The following is an 18,251-nucleotide window of genomic DNA, read 5'->3' as shown; positions in this document are numbered from 1 at the left end:
AGTGAACGATTTATGAACCGAAATATCAGTTGTTTCCATTGTGTTCTTGTGTTGTTAGACTGTGGAGTGTTCAGGCCAAGATACTTATTTGTTTTACATATTCTCATTGTATGGCACCATGTATACCAACCATCTAGATTAAGGTGTTCACTCAGGATTGCTCTTCTGGGCAATTATAAACTGTTCTTCCCCACTAATTACATAACACACATTTCTCCACTCTGTATTTGTTGTGCTGTATTTTTGCATGGAACTAAAGCTTCCACTCAAGTAGAATATGTAAATCTTTTCATCAGGATTATGTCCAATTTATGAGAAATCATTTTTTGCTCCTGACAGTACTTGTTTTTCTTTCTTTGAGACATGGCTATGAAAAGCCCACTCCCATCCAAACTCAGGCTATACCAGCAATTATGGGTGGACGTGACTTGATTGGCATTGCTAAAACAGGAAGTGGAAAGACCATTGCATTTCTGTTGCCTATGTTCAGACACATCATGGATCAGAGGTCATTAGAAGAAGGAGAAGGTCCAATAGGTACAAATCTTTGTTTTCAGATATTGACAGGTTGAAATTTATCCCTTTTTTTTTTGTTTGTTTGTTTTTTAAAGTCTTGGATACCATAATTTAAACATCTGTGTTGATTTTGATTTTTCTAGTGAACTGTGTTTAAATGCACTAGTTGTGGCTAGGATATATCGTGATGATAGAACTCTGTGCGTGGTATAAATTCCCTCTATCAATGTGTAACTTCGGGGCTGATCTCCCCTTGCCAGAAGGTAGAATGAGCTCTGGGATGATGCCGCAGAACCTACCACAAACATTTCTTCTGGCACAGCTCTGTTTTTAAGCTCTGATTCGGCAAATAGATTAATTGTACATCTGTTTCATGTACATTGAGGGATTTTTTATTTTTGCTTAATATATCTCTTTGTATAGAACTACTTGTTAGGAAGAATGAAAGGGAAGTTTGCACCCTTTGATTTTTTCATTGGAAATTGGCACAGGGCTGATACGTGATTTTAACAGTCAGGTCTTAAATGAGTAAGAGGACTTACACTGAAGTACAGAATTCTCAATTTGTTTTGTCAGATATTTCTTTATATGCTTCTATAAGATTTGCAGAGGGGCCTTCAGTTCCTCTCTTGGAGTGTTGGAGGAACATGTATTTCATGACTGTACGTCAACCCTGAGAGGCTTCTTTCTTAAAGTGAGCACTGAAGGTTCTGCCAACACAATGAGCCACAAAAATGTATTTTGCTGTATGGTTTGTACTTGAGGAACATTTGCATTTCCACTCAACTACACATTTCCATATACTTGAAAGGAGGAATTTATCATTTATTCTACTTTCAGTATGTTGTTGGAACTATGGTCAAGTTTATTTTTTAGTTCCAGGGCAGCCTCAGCTACTGTAGATCTCTTGAAATAATGGTTTTTAAATGAACAGATAATAATTTATACAGTACAGTTTTATTAGTCTAAAAGAGATGGTTTAAACTTCACCATAAAGGTTCGATTTTTGCCGTGTAAAGGATCAGCGTCTCCTAAATTTTTTGTGGTTACCATTTTAATATCTTTGTTTTTTAGCTGTCATCATGACCCCGACTCGAGAGTTGGCTTTACAAATTACCAAGGAATGTAAGAAGTTCTCAAAGACACTTGGGTTTAGAGTTGTCTGTGTCTATGGAGGAACAGGAATCAGTGAACAGGTACACTTAAAGCATATTTTGTTTATCAGAAATCTCAGAACATCTGTCATTTACCAGCCTTGCTCGGTGGGTGTTTTCCCATAAATCCAATATTAGTTCTGAACTCTCATTTTTGCTTTTCTCTATGTGTTGGAGATTTGGTAGCAATTAGGTTTCTTTTAAAAGCCTGCTTTTGACTTCCCCTCACTACTACCTTTGCACGTGCACACAAGCATATATGTTGCCAGAAGTCAGTCAGTCTGTTTGAAGTTTCTCATGTATGGCCCATGTGTCTGACAATATTTTTTTTAATATAGTTTGGTGGTAATTAAGCAAAGCTTTTGTGGGATATGATAGTTTGAAATAAGGATTTCCTGTTTCCAAAAAGTTAAACTTTTTGGATATCTCCTATCTCAAAAAAGAAGGCCGAGGAACTCTTTTAGTTTGATTTGTCTTTAACGAGTAATGCTTTTTGACTATTTTCATAAAGCTTGATGGATTAACTTTGAAGTTATGCAGTGTTTGTTAACCAATGGAAACTACAGAATTTATAAATTCCATAACCATTTGTGATAGAACTTAATATATTCACAGCTGTGGAGATATTTTAAGATCCCTACAGGAATTGCCATAATATGCAGGGTTTGTTATAATATACAGATGAACGCTAAGTGGTGTAGGAATCCTAGCCCTTTCGTGTGCTCTGCTCCAGATTGTAGCAACTCCAGGTCTTCATAAATCATTGTTTTTTAAAAAGTAATTTCCAAACACTAAGGAAATTGCCAAACAAAATCTTGAAATAAATAATCAGTATTCTACCAATGTTGTTGTAACTTATAGTTAAACATGAATGGTTAACCACAGTGACTGAAAAAATTACATAAATCATTCAATCTCTGATATCCATAAAAACTTCAAATGGTTTGTTAAATTTAATTTATTGTTTTTAAAATCAGATTGCTGAACTAAAAAGAGGTGCTGAAATTATTGTTTGCACACCTGGACGTATGATTGATATGTTAGCAGCTAATAATGGTGAGTAGAAACTTCATTCCTTTAGAGAGATTTTTATATATTTATTTTGTAATTCTAATTAACAAATTCAGGAAATCATGTTTTTTTATAAAATGTCTTCTGGTATTTATTTACATCTCTTGAAGCTGTGATATCTGTTTGTGGCTTTTCAGAAAGTACGGCAATGAAAATGGCTCTGTTCAATTATTAGCTTAATTTTGGAGGACAGGCATTGTAACATGCTTGAAGAATTTCTAAGAGTTTATATGTGCAGTCAGTTTATAACTCTGTACTCCAGAGTTATGTACTCTGTACATTTCTGGTACTCTTGGGTGGTTTAGGGCTTGTCTACATGGCAAGTTACTTTGCAGCAAGCTAGATTGTGAATCTACACCTCACCAACTTGCTGTGCCGTAATGTCCCATGTGGCATTGCTGTCGCTCACTGAAAATCCTAAAGGCTTTCTATGCTTTCAAGTACTAGTAAGTCAAGCTGCTCTCATTTTCGGTGTGCTGTAGCAGTACTCACAGGGAATGTTACTGTTCAGCAAGCTGGTGTGCTGTGGATTCACAACCTAGCTTGCTGCGGATTAACTTGCCATGTAGACAAGCCTGTAGATAAAGGAAGGCTTACTTATGTAGTGCTTGCTTATTTTGACTTTCCATTGCCCAATAACTGATCTTCAGCATTAGCACAACTTAACAGCAGTTCACTTTTGCATAAAAGAGACTTAGCTGTACAGAAGACTTTGCCTTTATCTGTTGCTAAAAACCAAAAATTGTTACCTGAATGACCTTCTATTTAAAATGTTTAAAAAATTAAAACTAGTGTCTTCCCAGATCAAATAGCTGGGTAGGTTAAAATGAGATACTGCAGCTTTAAGAGGCTTTGGCTTACTGTAATCATTGCATGCTTGTTAGACAACGTTTGATTATTAAAATATTCCACATCAAACCACTAATAAACTGTTGACATTATTTAACTTCTGTGGAAAAAGTTCCTTCAAGACTTATAGAACTGGGCTTCCAAGACTTAAACCGTCAAAGGTAGGTACATTAATGCTGTTCCCAAATAATTTTGCAGAGTTATTATTTGGGGATGCAAATATTAATGTGTTAAATATGTAGATTTTTAAGAAATATTTTTTTATCACTATTATTGCTTGAAATCCAATGTATTCTTCTGTCAACATCTTTTAAAGATAACGTTATTTAATTCACCTTTTTTTTTTTTTTTCACCTCTCAATGTTTTTATATTCACTCTTTAAGGGGTGCCTTTTTCTGCTGCTTGGGAAGGCTAGTAACTTGTTTATCCATGACCATTTCAAAATGAGAGATGTGTACAGATGTACAACTTTTTGTTTGCTTTGATTTCACTTGTACCAAAGACTGGGGTTCTTGTTACTTTTTATCTTGGCGGGTTTAATAGACAGGTTTTAATATGCATATATTTGTTAGTAAAATGTTGGTTACACTTTATTATTCTATTAGCAATTAATTACTACTATCCTCAAATCATTATTTCTAAATCCAATGAAGCATTGCAGGGTATAATATAGAGGGAAATTTTGTGAGGCTTCATCAGTTAGAACTGGAACTTTGCCTTCCACACATGCGCTGTAATCTCTAATATGTTTTTTCCTAGGTGGCGCTGTCAGATAATGGCTGATGTGGCTCGTTGCTTCATCTCAGTCTTAGTTTTATGATGTGTTTTGACGAGGGCTGTTTTCTGAATTTTACAGGTTCTTCTGGCCCTATGATGGTACGCACGAGAAGAGTTTGACAAAATAAAGGGCCTTGTGCATCCTTACACATTTGCCAGAATGTATATGTCGTTAGAACAAGAAATTTAAAACACATATGCTGAATTCCTTAAAACAAAAAAACCCACCCTAATTTACTTTGTTTGTTAGAAGCTAGTCAGAATACTTAACATTTTACGTAAAATTACTCCTGAGGGGAAAGAGACTTCTGTATGATATTGATTCCTCTTTTTTCTCTCTCCTTTTTCACAGGTCGGGTGACAAACCTTCGCAGAGTTACATATGTTGTACTGGATGAAGCAGACCGAATGTTTGACATGGGTTTTGAACCTCAGGTAATGAATGGCACAGTGGATTTTAAGTTTTGACTGTAGTGGTGAAGGAGAGATGGCAATGGAAGTGACTTTAGGACATACTAGGCTTCAGCACATTGTTCTTTCTTAAAGGATTTGGCTGGGGACAGGTAAAGAGGGGGAGAACTAATTGGATTAAACCTACATATTATCAATGCTGTCATATGATGAGACTACCAACCCCTGGTCAGCAAGGCGTGCTGGTTTTGGGTGACAGTTTGTAAGCTGACTGAGTTTTTGCATTGATCATGGTTAGGGCTCTGTGCCTGTCACAGAGGTTGTAGAAGTCACAGATTCCATGACTTTCATCAACCTCCATGATTTCTGTAGCGGCCAGTGTGGATGACCCCAGGGCTGCCAAAGCAGATGGCTCTGGAGCCAGCTGCTTAGGCATGCCCAGAAACAGTCACACCGGCTGCTGCTGGAGCAGCCCTGGGGCCAGCTGCACTGGCTGCTTCTCTGGCAGCTTGCTCCGGGCAGCTGGCCCCGGGGACTGCCTGAGCAGCGGCCAGTGCAGCTGGGCCAGGGACTGCCTGAGCAGTGGTCTTGGGGGTGGCCGGAGCAGCCGGTGTTTGCTGGCCTCTGGCAGATGGTGCTGTTGCTGGCCCCGCCCCCTACCTTTGAGCAGGGCCTGCCTCCCCTTCCCCAAGATTCAGTCAAGGGTATTTTTAGTAAAAGTCATGGACAGGTCACAGGCTGTGAATTTTTGTTTGTTGCCTGTGACCTGTCCATGACTCTTATTAAAAATACCCATGACTAAATCGTAGCCTTAATCATGGCATACTTTAGGGTTACCCCGTAACCTCTTGTCTATGTCAGAAAGTATGTGTGGTTTTCCCCCAGTAAATATATTTCTATATATTTGTTGATTTAGAGACCTGAAATGGGCTGTTGAACCCCTCTGGAGCCCCATAGCTGGCTGGGGATTATTCCCTCAGAGCAGGCATTTTGTAAGGCTGTTGCCTGCTGCCTTAGAGGCTCCATTATCTCCTTGGATAAGCCCTGGAAATGACAGGACTATAGCAATACAGTGAATCTCAGTGGTGAGGCCCCCATTCACGGGCAGCTTGAGGCTTCTAGGTTATGCCAAGGGACATTTATTCCTCCAGAGTTGGGAAGGCCACCACCCTTGTTCCCCTGGAGTGTGAGGTTTGTGTTGGGCCTCAAAGCAGCACTACAACATCCCACCCTTTTCCTTTTCTGTAGTGGGTCTACTGAGTCCAGCAATTTCTGCTGCTTTTCCAGTGAGCGTACACAGACTCCAGAAGATAAAACTTGCAAAATTATATTTATATTCCGTGCAAAGCTGTTACTCCTTAGTTTTTAAACTGACGGGCAAGCGTGAAGTCTTGTGAAATCCATTCCGTCTTGTGTAGAACACTTTTTAGTATTAACTGTAATTTTACTCTTCAACCAGGTCATGCGCATTGTAGACAACATCAGACCTGATCGTCAGACAGTCATGTTCTCTGCCACCTTCCCCAGAGCTATGGAGGCATTAGCTCGCCGAATTCTGAATAAGCCAATTGAGGTACAAGTTGGGGGCAGGAGTGTTGTCTGTTCTGATGTGGAACAAGAAGTGGTGAGTATTGCATGGCTGCATCTTTTTTATCTTTTTGTTTCATTAGTGATAAGACATTTCTGGAAGAATATTTAATACTGAATGCAAAACCATATATTAAAGGCTATTTTACTTCTGGATATTTTTATGGGCTTAAACCATTAAAAATACCTCCTAATACTTTCATCCAATGAAGTAGTAAATAATTTGTTAACGATCTGAGACACTGACTTGAAAAAGTAATCGGTTTTACTTGACTTACCTTGGAATTGATTGGAAAGGACAGCATATTATTGATAAAATTATGTCAGTAAATAAGATTATTTTCCCCCTTGCATGTATGCCCAAGGTATACAACTTGTTTGTTTGGTGTAATGAGTTGTGGGAGATACAGAAGGTTTCCAGAAACGTTTGCTAGTACTTAAAAGAAAACGGCACCTATTTTGGCTAGCTCAGCAGCATGAAAGTTCTCACGAGGCAAGCAGTCCTCCCGTGGGTAAAACGTTAAATGTATATGGTCAGTTACAGTTAAGAAGTGGCATTTCTGAGCTGCCATCCTAGTTAATGTGACATTAGATTATATGGAAGTTCAGAAATGGCAACTGTAATGAAGAATGTTTTTTAAAAGTATATGTTCCACAGTTTGTTCATTGTACAAGTGCTTCTTACCTTGTGAATTTTTAGACTGTCGGTTGTAGCAGATGGTGCAGTTGTTTCTTTAAATTTTCAAACATCCTACTGATCTGGTAATATCTTATGGTTTGTTAGTTAAATCCTAGTATAATGGTATTTTTCTTCAAACAAAGGTATTGCTTAAAGGGGTTTAAAAGGAATTGCTACATTAAAGTGTGTTTTTATTTGTGGCCTTTCTTGTTTTTATGCTTTCAAAAGTTTATAATGGAATGCTTAAATCCAAATGTTTATTATCCTGACCTATCTCTGATGGCCACATTCTCTGAATGTGAAAACAATTGCCTTGCTGAATAATTGCAGCCCAAATCAATGGATAACTATGAAGTTATATTTGTAGTCATTTTGGCTTGCCAAGTAGTCACTTTGCTGCGCTACTCTGTGGTGTCTTCTTTCATGTGCCATTTTTCATTAGAACATTACCATTTCTGTAGCAATGTATAAGGTATATTAGTGAGTACTAATGCAGTTACGTGGCAAAAAGCTTGGTGAATGCAGAGTTCAAATTGCCTAGTGATAGAACGTCAAACTCAGCACAATTGAAACCTCTGAAAAACAGGAAATAGGGTTAAGTAGATGCCCGCTTAGCCTTAGCTCTGCACCCCTGGAACTAGCAGTAGCCACTGGGAATTGTCAGCATGCCCTTCAGCTGTAATCCCTGCATTATGTGTAGCTGTATTGAATAGTGGAGGAAGAAACTGGGGCAGCTTGTGTGCTATCAGAAGAAAGAGGTGCATGTGTACCTTGAGGTTTTAGTCTACATCATTGCAATATGAAATTGTGTAGGTTGTGCCAGTAACCGGGCCCTGGGGTCTTCTTGCTGTGGATATTGTCAACAGGGAGATGGGATAAGAGAGCAGTATGTGGATTTAATGATTAGGTAGGGGAAAGTATAGGTTTAGGTGGTATCTTGTGTGCAAGTGTGAAGGAGTTGTAAAAGGGTCTGAAGTTGCTGTTAAATTTTACAAATGTACTAGTCTGTCGGTGGAATAGACTCCGTGTAAGGGACGTGCAGTTTGTACCTGTCCATTATGGGGGAGGAGGGGGGGAGAGAGAGTGTGTGTGTTGTGGGGCATTGCTCAGAGAGCAGAGTTAAGACTGAGTGGGTGTGACCGGGATCCCTGTGGGGGCCAGCTGTGGGCACTCAATTAGAGTGAACTGCAAAGAATGGGGCAGACAAACCCCCAAAAGCTGGTGGATGTTCCACTACTTAGCTTTACCAAGCTAGCATAAAACAGCTTCTTTATTATCTTACTGGTTACTCAGAAGTCCAAACAACACAGTTCCCTTAAAGTGATCCAGCCTCAGGCCTCCATCCAGGTACCTAGGTCAAATATGATGATTCCTGAAAATCTTATTTCATCATGTAAAAGAAAAGGTTCTACCAATCCCAAAGGATCGGACACATTACCTGCCAAGTTATTGAATATTCCAGATCTTACCCAAATACACACTACAGCCAATTCTTATTAATTAAACTAAAATTTATTAAAAAATGAGAGAATGGTTAAAAGATCAATATGCATACAGACATGAGTTCAGTTAACTGAGGTTTAGATTCATAGCAGAGTTGGTGAGCTTTGTAGCTGCAAAGAGTTCCTTCAGAATTCAGTTAATAGGTTATAGTCCAATGTCCAAATATCATATTGAGGGTGCACCAGCATAACTGGGAACCCAGTCTTGCGACTCAAACTTCCCCTGCTGAAGCTTAAGCGGATCTGAGATGACAGAATCAGGACCCACGGATTTTTTATACAATTTCATGTCCTCTTTGACAAGTTGGGAGTTTCTCCAGGAACAAAAGGTAATTAAGATGACTTTGAAGGAGGTCCATCACCAGTACTTAGCTATAGAATTAACATAAGGCAATTTGCTTGTTCCTCCACCATTCACAGTATATTTCAAAGAGAGGTGAATACCAAGATGTCCCGTTTTTACAATTTATTTAAATGCTAGGATGTTCTTTTGATCTCTGAATTATCATAATACAGCATAGATAGGGACTGTTGGTTACACTGTGTATTCTACTCAGACATATGTAAAAACACAAGCATTATCTCCCCACATGTCTTTTGAGGGCTATTTTATTTTGCAGGATGTTTAACCCTTTCTGGCCATGTGTCACAGGGTGTTTACCATAACTCTATATTTCCTGGTTTGAGTTTGCTGACTTAGATATTCTGGCAGGGCACAAGCTATCACCAGACAACCATAACTCTCCATTAATGAAGCATTTTGCCATTTAATTTCTAGGTTTTTTTAAACAGAAAGAAAAATGTTTGTTGGTAGGAGTTAAAGGTCAGTTAGTCCTCACCTACGTTTGCAGTTGATATGCTGCTGTGAGTAGGTAATATTCTTACCCCATGTCTACACTAGCACTTATGTTGGCAAAACTTTTGTTGCTCAGGGGTGCGGAAAACAAAAACAAAAACAAAAACAAAAAAACCCTTGAGTGACATAAATTTGCCGGAATAAGTCCTCATGTGCACAGCATTGTGTCATCGGGAGACGCTCTCCTGGTGACATAGCTGCCACCACTCATTTTGCTCTTTTTGTTATGTCAATGGGAGAGCTTTCTCCTGTTGGCATAACTCAACTACACGAGCAGTCTCACAGCGGTACAGCTGTGCCACTGTAAACTTGTAAGTGTCGATGTGGCCTTAGGATGTGTCTTCATTGTAGACAATAACTACAGTGATGGGAGAACCCTTCCTATAGTTAATCCACTTTCCTGAGAGGCGACAGCTAGATTGACAGTATTTTTCCATCAGTCTAGTGCTACCCGTACCAGAGGTTAGGTTGGCATAGCTACGTCTCACAGAGGAGTGGAGTTTTCACACCATTGAGATGTAGCTATGTTGATATAGTGACCATCCCCTACTTTTATACAGTGCTGTTCATCAGTAGATCTCAAAGAACTTTACATCATTGTCCCCTTTTACAGATGGGAAACTGAGTCACAGAGAGGTGAAGTGACTCCCCAAGGTCACCCAGTAGGCAGAGCTAGGGAAAGCCCCCATCCAGTGGTCTTTCCACCAGGACACATGATTGATACGTGATTCCTAAGTGCTCCTCCCGTACATTTTGTTATAAGCAAATGGGGATAATGGTGGTGCTGTGAAATGTTTGCAATGTGTAGTTTTTTGTGTTTTTTTTTTTTTTTTTAACAGGTCAGGTAAGAGAGAAATTTCATCCACGGGTTATGTCCAACCTTGACTGTTTTATTACTGGCATGTCTTTATTTCCGTCTTCACCACCTGCCACACCATTCCCCACAACATCTAGCTCCCCACCAACAGTTCCAGCTCCACCTCCCCTACTCATCCCTTTAGAAATCATAAACATGTAAGAAGTTGCTCCTTTCTGTCTCCTGGCCTGTGCTGCTGTGTACACACATCACAGCCAGCAGCTTAATGGAGGGCTGCACACTACCTTGGTTATGTAGCCTGAGCCCCTCACTCCTACTACCCACCACCAGCTGGGACTCCTGACTCTGCTTCAGCTAGGCTTCCCCAGCCATGCCCCACACTGTTCTGCTATAATTAAACACACGTGCACTTTGCGGATAGTAATGTCACTAGTTTCTTTACTAGGTTTTGACTAGCTTAGCTCGCTGTCCGCTTTAGTACTCCCACTTCTCTCTGTAGATGCAACACAAAGAAAATCCAGCTTCTGTTCACAGTATTCGTATAATCAAAGCCCAATAAAAGGAGTTAAGAATTTGTAATGCCCATAATCCAGTGGAAGGTGCAATGTCTCTTTGTTTGTTCTGTTTGCTTTTCAGATCGTGATAGAAGAAGAGAACAAGTTCTTGAAGTTACTTGAGCTTCTGGGACATTATCAAGAGAAAGGATCAGTCATCATATTTGTCGATAAACAGGAACATGCTGATGGGTTGCTGAAAGATTTAATGAGAGCCTCTTATCCCTGCATGTCACTTCATGGAGGTAGTGTGCAATCTTAAGGGCTTACATTATTTTAAACTAGAATAATAGGATTGGGTAATTTTAAAGAAATGTTTTAATTTTTTCCATACAATACCATTATAGACCTTGGAATATTTTCTCCCTCGCCACTGTGGTCTTTCATTTGAGAGACCTATATTTTTCTCTGTTTGAATGAAACTGAAATTGATATGGTGTTTTTAACCTATAAAATGCCATAACATGGCAAAATCTCTCTTTATGCAGGAGGATTATGAACTGATCTGGCAGTAACACATCTCTGAGAACAGTAGTAGTTCATTGCTATTGCAGACCAGTAGGGGGAGTATGAAATGGGTTTTTGTAGAGTCCACAAAACTGTTGGCTGTTAGGTTTCCATCACCTGCTTTCTTAAATTACTACTGCATGGCAGAGAAATCAATCTAGAACACAGAGTGGAGCATAAATAATTTTGCTCAGGCTACTGTAGTGCAAAAACGAAATGGTTTATTGTTCTGGAGTTAATTGAGTTTTGTGTTAGGTTTTGGCATTTTAAATGATTGAGGATTCCCTGATCCTGTGTAAAGATGGTTGTTATTATTCGGAATCAAAAGAAAATAAATGCATGAAATTAAATCACACAGTGTTTAAAAATGAACTATTTTGTGTGGCTCCTTGCAGGTATTGATCAATATGACAGAGACAGCATAATTAATGATTTTAAGAACGGAGTATGCAAACTTCTTGTGGCCACATCTGTAGCAGCTCGAGGCCTGGATGTAAAGCAACTAATGCTGGTAGTCAATTACAGCTGTCCCAACCATTATGAAGATTATGTGCACAGAGCAGGCCGAACTGGACGAGCTGGCAACAAAGTATGTACACGTAATTATTTGTTCTTCTTAACTGTGTTTAGAACCCTGCCCTGTTTGTTTAATATAGTTATCCAAAACAGGGATTGGGAGAAGAGAATGTTTCTTTGGTATTCGATGAGAAGGGATCCTAGGGCCAGGCACTACAGTAATACAAATATTAATAAATAATAATAAATGAATGCTGTGAGGTTTTTAGAGACATCAGGAGTAAGGCAGTGGTCTAAATTTTAAAACTCAGCTTCCTGTTCTGAACCAAATTTGTGGGGCACTTAGGAAATGCTTCCTGGAGTAAGGCTTCCCCATGAGTTTGGGTCTGTTGCTGAACATTTGATACTGCTCATGCTTGGCAATGTGCATGAGTGACCTCGGAAGATTTCATGTTCCAAACTTACAACCATGACCAGACTTAAATAAAAAGCTTTAGATTTCATTGTGAATGGTTGAATTATTGTATCACTTCACATGCTAAGCACACGAGTTAATTCTAGGGCTGTCAAGCAATTAATCGTACGATTAAAAAAATTGTGATTAAACAATAATAGAATACCATTTATTTAAATATTTTTTGATGTTTTCTACGTTTTCAAATATATTGATTTCAGTAACACAGAATACAAGGTGTACAGTGCTCCCTTTATATTTTGATTACAAGTATTTGCACTGTAAATAAACAAAAGAAATAGTATTTTTCAGTTCACCTAATACAAGTACTGTAGTGCAATCTCTTTATCATGAAAGTTGAACTTACAAATGTAGAATTATGTACAAAAAAAACTGCACTCAACAATAAAACATTGTAAAATTTTGGCGCCTGTAAGTCCACTCAGTCCTACTTCTTGTTCAGCCAATCACTCAGACAGACAAGTTTGTTTACATTTGCAGGAGATAATGCTGCCCACTTCTTGTTTACAGTGTCACCTGAAAGTGAGAACAGGCGTTCGCATGGCACTGTTATAGCTGGAATCACAAAATATTTACGTGCCAGATGCACTAAAGTTTCATATGTCCCTTCATGCTTCAGCCACCATTGCAGAGGACATGCGTCCATGCTACTGATGGGTTCTTCTTGATAACAATACAAAGCAGTACGGACCAACGAATGTTCATTTTCATTATCTGAGTCAGATGTCCCCAGCAGAAGGTTGATTTTTTTGGTGGTTTGGATTCTGGAGTTTCTGCATCAGTGTTGCTCTTTTAAGACTTCTGAAAGCATGCTCCACACCTCATCCCTCTCATATTTTGGAAGGCACTTCATATTCTTTATCCTTGGGTCGAGTGCTGTAGCTATCTTTAGAAATCTCAGATTGGTACCTTCTTTGTATTTTGTCAAGTCTGCAGTGAAAGTGTTCTTAAAATGAACAACATGTGCTGGGGCATCATCTGAGACTGCTATAACAGGAAATATATGGCCGAATGCGGGTAAAACAGAGCAGGGGACATACAGTTCTCCTTCAAGGAGTTCAGTCACAAATTTAATTAACACATTTATTTTTTAAATGAGCGTCATCAGCATGGAAGCATCCTCTGGAATGGTGGCCAAAGTATGAAGGGGCATACAAATGTTTAGCATATCTGGCACGTAAATACCTTGCTATGATGGCTACAAAAATGCCATGCTAAAATTGTAGGACATTGTTTTGTTTTTGAGTACAGTTATGGAACAAAAAAACCTACATTTGTAAGTTGCACTTTCATCACAAAGAGATTGCACTACAGTACTTGTAGGAGGTGAATTGAAAAATATTGTTGTATCATTTTTATAGTGCAAATATTTATAATATCCACTTTTATTTCAATTACAGAATAGAATATATGTGAAAATATAGGGAAAAAAATCCAAAATATTAATACATTTCAGTTGATATTCTATTGTTTAACAGTGCAATTAAAACTGCGATTAATTGCATTTAATTTTTTTAATCACATGAGTTAACTGCAATTAATCAACAGCCCTAGTTAGCTCATATTCCTCTTTAAAAGGAAGTTTATAATAAAATATGCAGTTTTACTATTATGTAGTTTAACAGCACTACCTGTGCTACAATGCTTCAGTAGAAAAAGAGGTCATGGGTCTTAATGGATTATTAATACTGATTAAATTCACGTTTTTTATTAAAATTCAATAGGGATTTGCATTCACTTTCATTACTGAAGATCAAGCACGGTATGCTGGTGATATAATTAAGGCTTTGGAATTGTCAGGGAAACCAATTCCTGCTGAGCTGGAGAAGCTCTGGAGTGACTTCAAAGATCAACAGAAGGCTGTAAGTAACCTTTTTCTTTCTTCATGTGTTTGTGCTTTTGCTACTTTGCACATAACTCTATACACATGAGTAATCGCACTAACTTCATTGGGGCTACTCATCTGAGGTCAAAAAGGTGTTAAATGTTTGCAGGATTGGAGTCTGAAGTGTTTTCAAGACTCTTCTTGTGAATTTGATGTTATAACGATGTGTATGTGAGCTGTCTTGAGACCTTATTTTTTCAGAAATCATATAAAAGACAACGAGGGTGCTGTAGTATTTATATTTTATTGGTCACACCATCACACTATTTGAGCACATGGTTCAAAAATTGAATATAATGTGTTTCTTGTCTGCCAAAGAGAAAATTCTGTTATCTCAGGGAATATTTCAGTTTATACAATTATATTACTCAAAAGATTTGTTTACATCTACTTAGTTGATATAAAATAGCTGTTAAACTTTTCATTGTAAAATAGTTGTTTCAAGGTTTGAAAAGCCTGATAAATGTCCTAATTTTGTCTTGATTTTTTTTTTTCATTTAACATCATTATCAGTTAGATAAATAGTCTATATTCACAATTGTTCTGGAAGTGTCTTTTAAAACTTTTAGTGTTTGAAGTGACTTTTTAAAATAAACATACCTGTTTATAGGAGGGGAAAACTATTAAAAAGAGCAGCGGATTCTCTGGCAAAGGATTCAAGTTTGATGAAACAGAACACGCTTTGGCTAATGAGCGAAAGAAACTACAAAAAGCTGCTCTTGGCCTGCAGGATTCAGATGATGAGGATACTGCTCTTGATGTAAGCGTTAAGGGGGGAAAAAGTGTTTTGTTTTTTGGTTTGGGGTTTTTTTTTTAAAGGGATTTCACTGTATTCATAAAATACAGTAAAATAACTCATACAGGTACAACTCTAATAAATTGCAGAATGCATGGATTTCTGCTATTCCACACACCCCTCTAACTTACTAGATACCTCTTGTGTGTAAATCTGTATGTAATGTATGAGTGCATAGACTTCATAAGGAGTTAAAAATCTGCCATTTGTCACTTACTGGTATTTTATAAATAAGATAAATATGGCTATTATTCCATTCAAAAGGGCACAAGCAGTTTTTCACCTTTGCAAAGTTAATCATCTTGCACAAAATAAAATAGTCACACTCATTCACAATAGTCTTGTAGTATAGTGATGGAAAGAAATATACAGCAGCTTTTCCCATTTCTAAATCCATATTAGGTACCTTTCCTTAATATTTGCTACCTTTTCCATGATCTGGAAAATTACTCTGACTACTGGTACAAGGGCTGTAGAAGAACTGCTGGAAATCCTCCCTCACAAACCAGCTCTGTAGCCTTCACAATGTGAACGCTGCCCTCCTGTGTCTCCCGCAGCTGAAGGGTGAGATTTGTGTACAGAACTTGGTGCATCAGTTTGCACTTAAATGGCACTTCCTATGTGAGAATCTCAAAGTGCTTAACCTTAATTAGTGTGAAACTGATGGACTCAGTATAAATCCCTTGTTAAAGGTAGAAAGTAAATCTGTGGCACGGCCAGAAATAGTTCTCCAGTCTCCTGATGCCCAGTCTGTTTCCTGACCAAAAGATCATCCTTCCTCACTGTAGCACTGTAGTTTTGTGCAGGCTCTGTCAACGTTTATTGTTGCAAGATTCAAAATTTATTTTTTGAAAAATAAAGCAAATGTACACGGATGTTTTCTTACCATATGTGGACAAGAATTGCATAATGCTAAATGTACTGATATCCTTGTTCTGTTCTTTAGATTGATGAACAAATTGAGAGCATGTTCAATTCAAAAAAAAGAGTGAAAGACATGGCAGCACCGGGAACATCTAATGTTCCTACACCAACAGCTGGTAATGCAGAAAAACTGGAAATTGCCAAAAGACTAGCTTTAAGAATTAATGCTCAGAAGAATCTTGGAGCAGAGGCACAAGTATTGGTCCCTTTTCACTTTAAGGTCACCCTCTCTACCAAGCAACAATTTTTTACTAAATGTTTAATAGAATGTATTTTTGTTTTACAGCCATGTTAACGTATTGTTCTATTTAGCTTTCTTATTCGGTACTTAATGGTAAATCATATGAGTCTTTGACTATCTATTTTGTAACCTTTTTGATGTGACAAAATGCATTAGCACAAAAACTGGAACCCTTGATCTGCTTTGACACAAAGGGTTAATTATAGCTAATTTTACCAGTAGTGACTAACAGATTTGTTAACATTATTAGAATTACAAAATATCTATGTCTGCTGAAGTATGTAATATACAATACGTTTTCTCTTGGTTGTAGAACTCTGTAATTTAATTTAAAATGTATATGAACTTTAGTAGCATTTTGCAGAAGATGGGTTGTTAGTTTTTGAAGTTTCCACCTTTGGAATCAACATAGTCACCATGAACCTTTGATTCTTAGGGGGGGAACTAAAGAGCAAGAGGAAATTTTAATCCAAATCTAACTTCCTAGTTAACAGCAGTCAACTCACTCCTGCTATAAAGCATTAATAATGTTCATCTGAAAGTTTAAGCTTTTTAGAATATATTGCTGTGAAAGTTATTATGTATAAGATAGCTTCTTGTTTAGTGTTGGGGGATTTCAGTTCACAATGTATAATGTCTTGGATGAACTAAAGTAGTGGTTCTCGACCAGGGGTACACCTACTCCTGGGGGTACGCAGAGGTCTTCCCGAGGTTACATCAGCTCATCTAGATATTTGTCTAGTTTTACAACAGGCTACATAAAAACACTAGTGAAGTCAGTACAAACTAAAATTTCATACAGAAAATGACTTGTTTATACTGCTCTATAAACTATACACTGAAATGTAAGTACAATATTTATATTCCAATTGATTTATGTTATAATTATATGGTAAAAACGAGAAAGCAAGCAGGTTTTCAGTAAGTGTGCTGTGGCATTTTTTTTTATTTCTGTGTCTGATTTTGGTAAGCAAGTAGTTTTTAAGTGAAGTAAAACTTGTGGGTATGCAAGACAAATCAGACTCTGGAAAGGTTGAGACCCACTGAACTGAAGAACAGAGTATATTGTCAGAGCAGTCCTTGTGCACTGCTGAGTTTTGATTTCCATCACAGGAAGGAGTGTATGCTCCTTTTCCTAGCTTGGTAATTGGACTAGAAGTGTATGGGATGACGTAAAATTACGTTTTGTTTTGCTGACGGCAGTCTGGAATGTCCATAGCATTTAGAGTAGAAAATGTAGCAAGGCTTTTTTTTTTTCTTTTTTGGGCGGGATTGGGAAGAGTGTTGAAACTGCCTACATGGGCATTTATTATGTGTAGAAATGTAATGAAACTCTGGTGCTGAAAAGGCCAGGTTTTTATGGTGCTGCCTCTGGGTACTTTGTAATGAATGTAGACTTGTTTTATTACAGGATGTGATGCAGCAGGCTACAAATGCTATCTTGAGAGGAGGCACAATTCAGGCTCCTACTGTATCTGCCAAAACTATTGCAGAGCAACTGGCTGAAAAGATAAATGCCAAGCTCAATTATGTGCCCATAGAAAAACAAGAGGAAGAAAAACAGGAGGGAGGACAAAGTGAATCATTTAAGAGATACGAGGAGGAATTAGAGATCAATGACTTCCCACAGGCAAGCATCATTTTTTTCTTTAATCATATTTTAATTCCAGTCACTTAACACAGTGCTTTACTGCAGACTCTTTGTACAAGTTTTTAATGTGTTTGTTCCAAGAGAGAGGTTTTGTCTGTGTCTCAGATCTTTATCAGCTGTATCCAATAAAGCTCCGTGACATTAGCTCAGCTCTGTAATCTGCACCATGTAAGAGATGCATAATCTTTCAGACACATTCTAAGACTGTTCCTTACCACATGAAAATTGAAGCTCTGCCCTTGATCCAGTCAGCATCTAAATCTTATTGCATTTTCCTATGTAATATTGAAAAGATCTGGCCTTTCTTCTTTGGCCACACTACCATAATTCTGGTCCAGACCCATATGTCTTGATTATTACATCTCTTCTTAAACTAAGATTATTAGGGGAGATTTTCAGGGGCATAAAAAGTAGTTAGGCACCTAACTCAGTCAATGGGAATTAAGTGCGTAACTGCCATTTATGCTTCTAAAAAATCTCCA

At 38.0% G+C, this 18,251-nt stretch overlaps 1 protein-coding gene across 5 annotated transcripts in view; it reads left to right on the top strand.

Annotated features, from left to right (window-relative positions):
• The window catches only part of DDX46 (DEAD-box helicase 46), a 51,244-nt gene that overhangs the window by 28,432 nt on the left and 4,561 nt on the right, over positions 1–18,251 (top strand). For 3 of the 5 annotated variants that reach the window (XM_043521385.1, XM_037906151.2, XM_037906152.2), the window contains 11 exons: positions 362–537; positions 1,591–1,712; positions 2,648–2,726; positions 4,721–4,803; positions 6,239–6,403; positions 10,857–11,019; positions 11,677–11,870; positions 13,997–14,134; positions 14,768–14,917; positions 15,900–16,097; positions 17,530–17,748. In XM_043521385.1, the coding sequence (XP_043377320.1) occupies positions 362–537; positions 1,591–1,712; positions 2,648–2,726; positions 4,721–4,803; positions 6,239–6,403; positions 10,857–11,019; positions 11,677–11,870; positions 13,997–14,134; positions 14,768–14,917; positions 15,900–16,097; positions 17,530–17,748 (1,687 nt within the window). The remainder of the gene's footprint in view (positions 1–361; positions 538–1,590; positions 1,713–2,647; positions 2,727–4,720; positions 4,804–6,238; positions 6,404–10,856; positions 11,020–11,676; positions 11,871–13,996; positions 14,135–14,767; positions 14,918–15,899; positions 16,098–17,529; positions 17,749–18,251) is intronic. The other 2 variants (XM_043521386.1, XM_037906153.2) reach the window with 1 other exon arrangement.

This window comes from Chelonia mydas, chromosome 8 (genome assembly GCF_015237465.2).
Source record: "Chelonia mydas isolate rCheMyd1 chromosome 8, rCheMyd1.pri.v2, whole genome shotgun sequence".
NCBI classification, from domain to species: Eukaryota; Metazoa; Chordata; order Testudines; family Cheloniidae; genus Chelonia; species Chelonia mydas.
The sequence above is the reverse complement of the archived record's forward strand: the minus strand, read 5'-3'. Positions and strand labels throughout refer to the sequence as shown.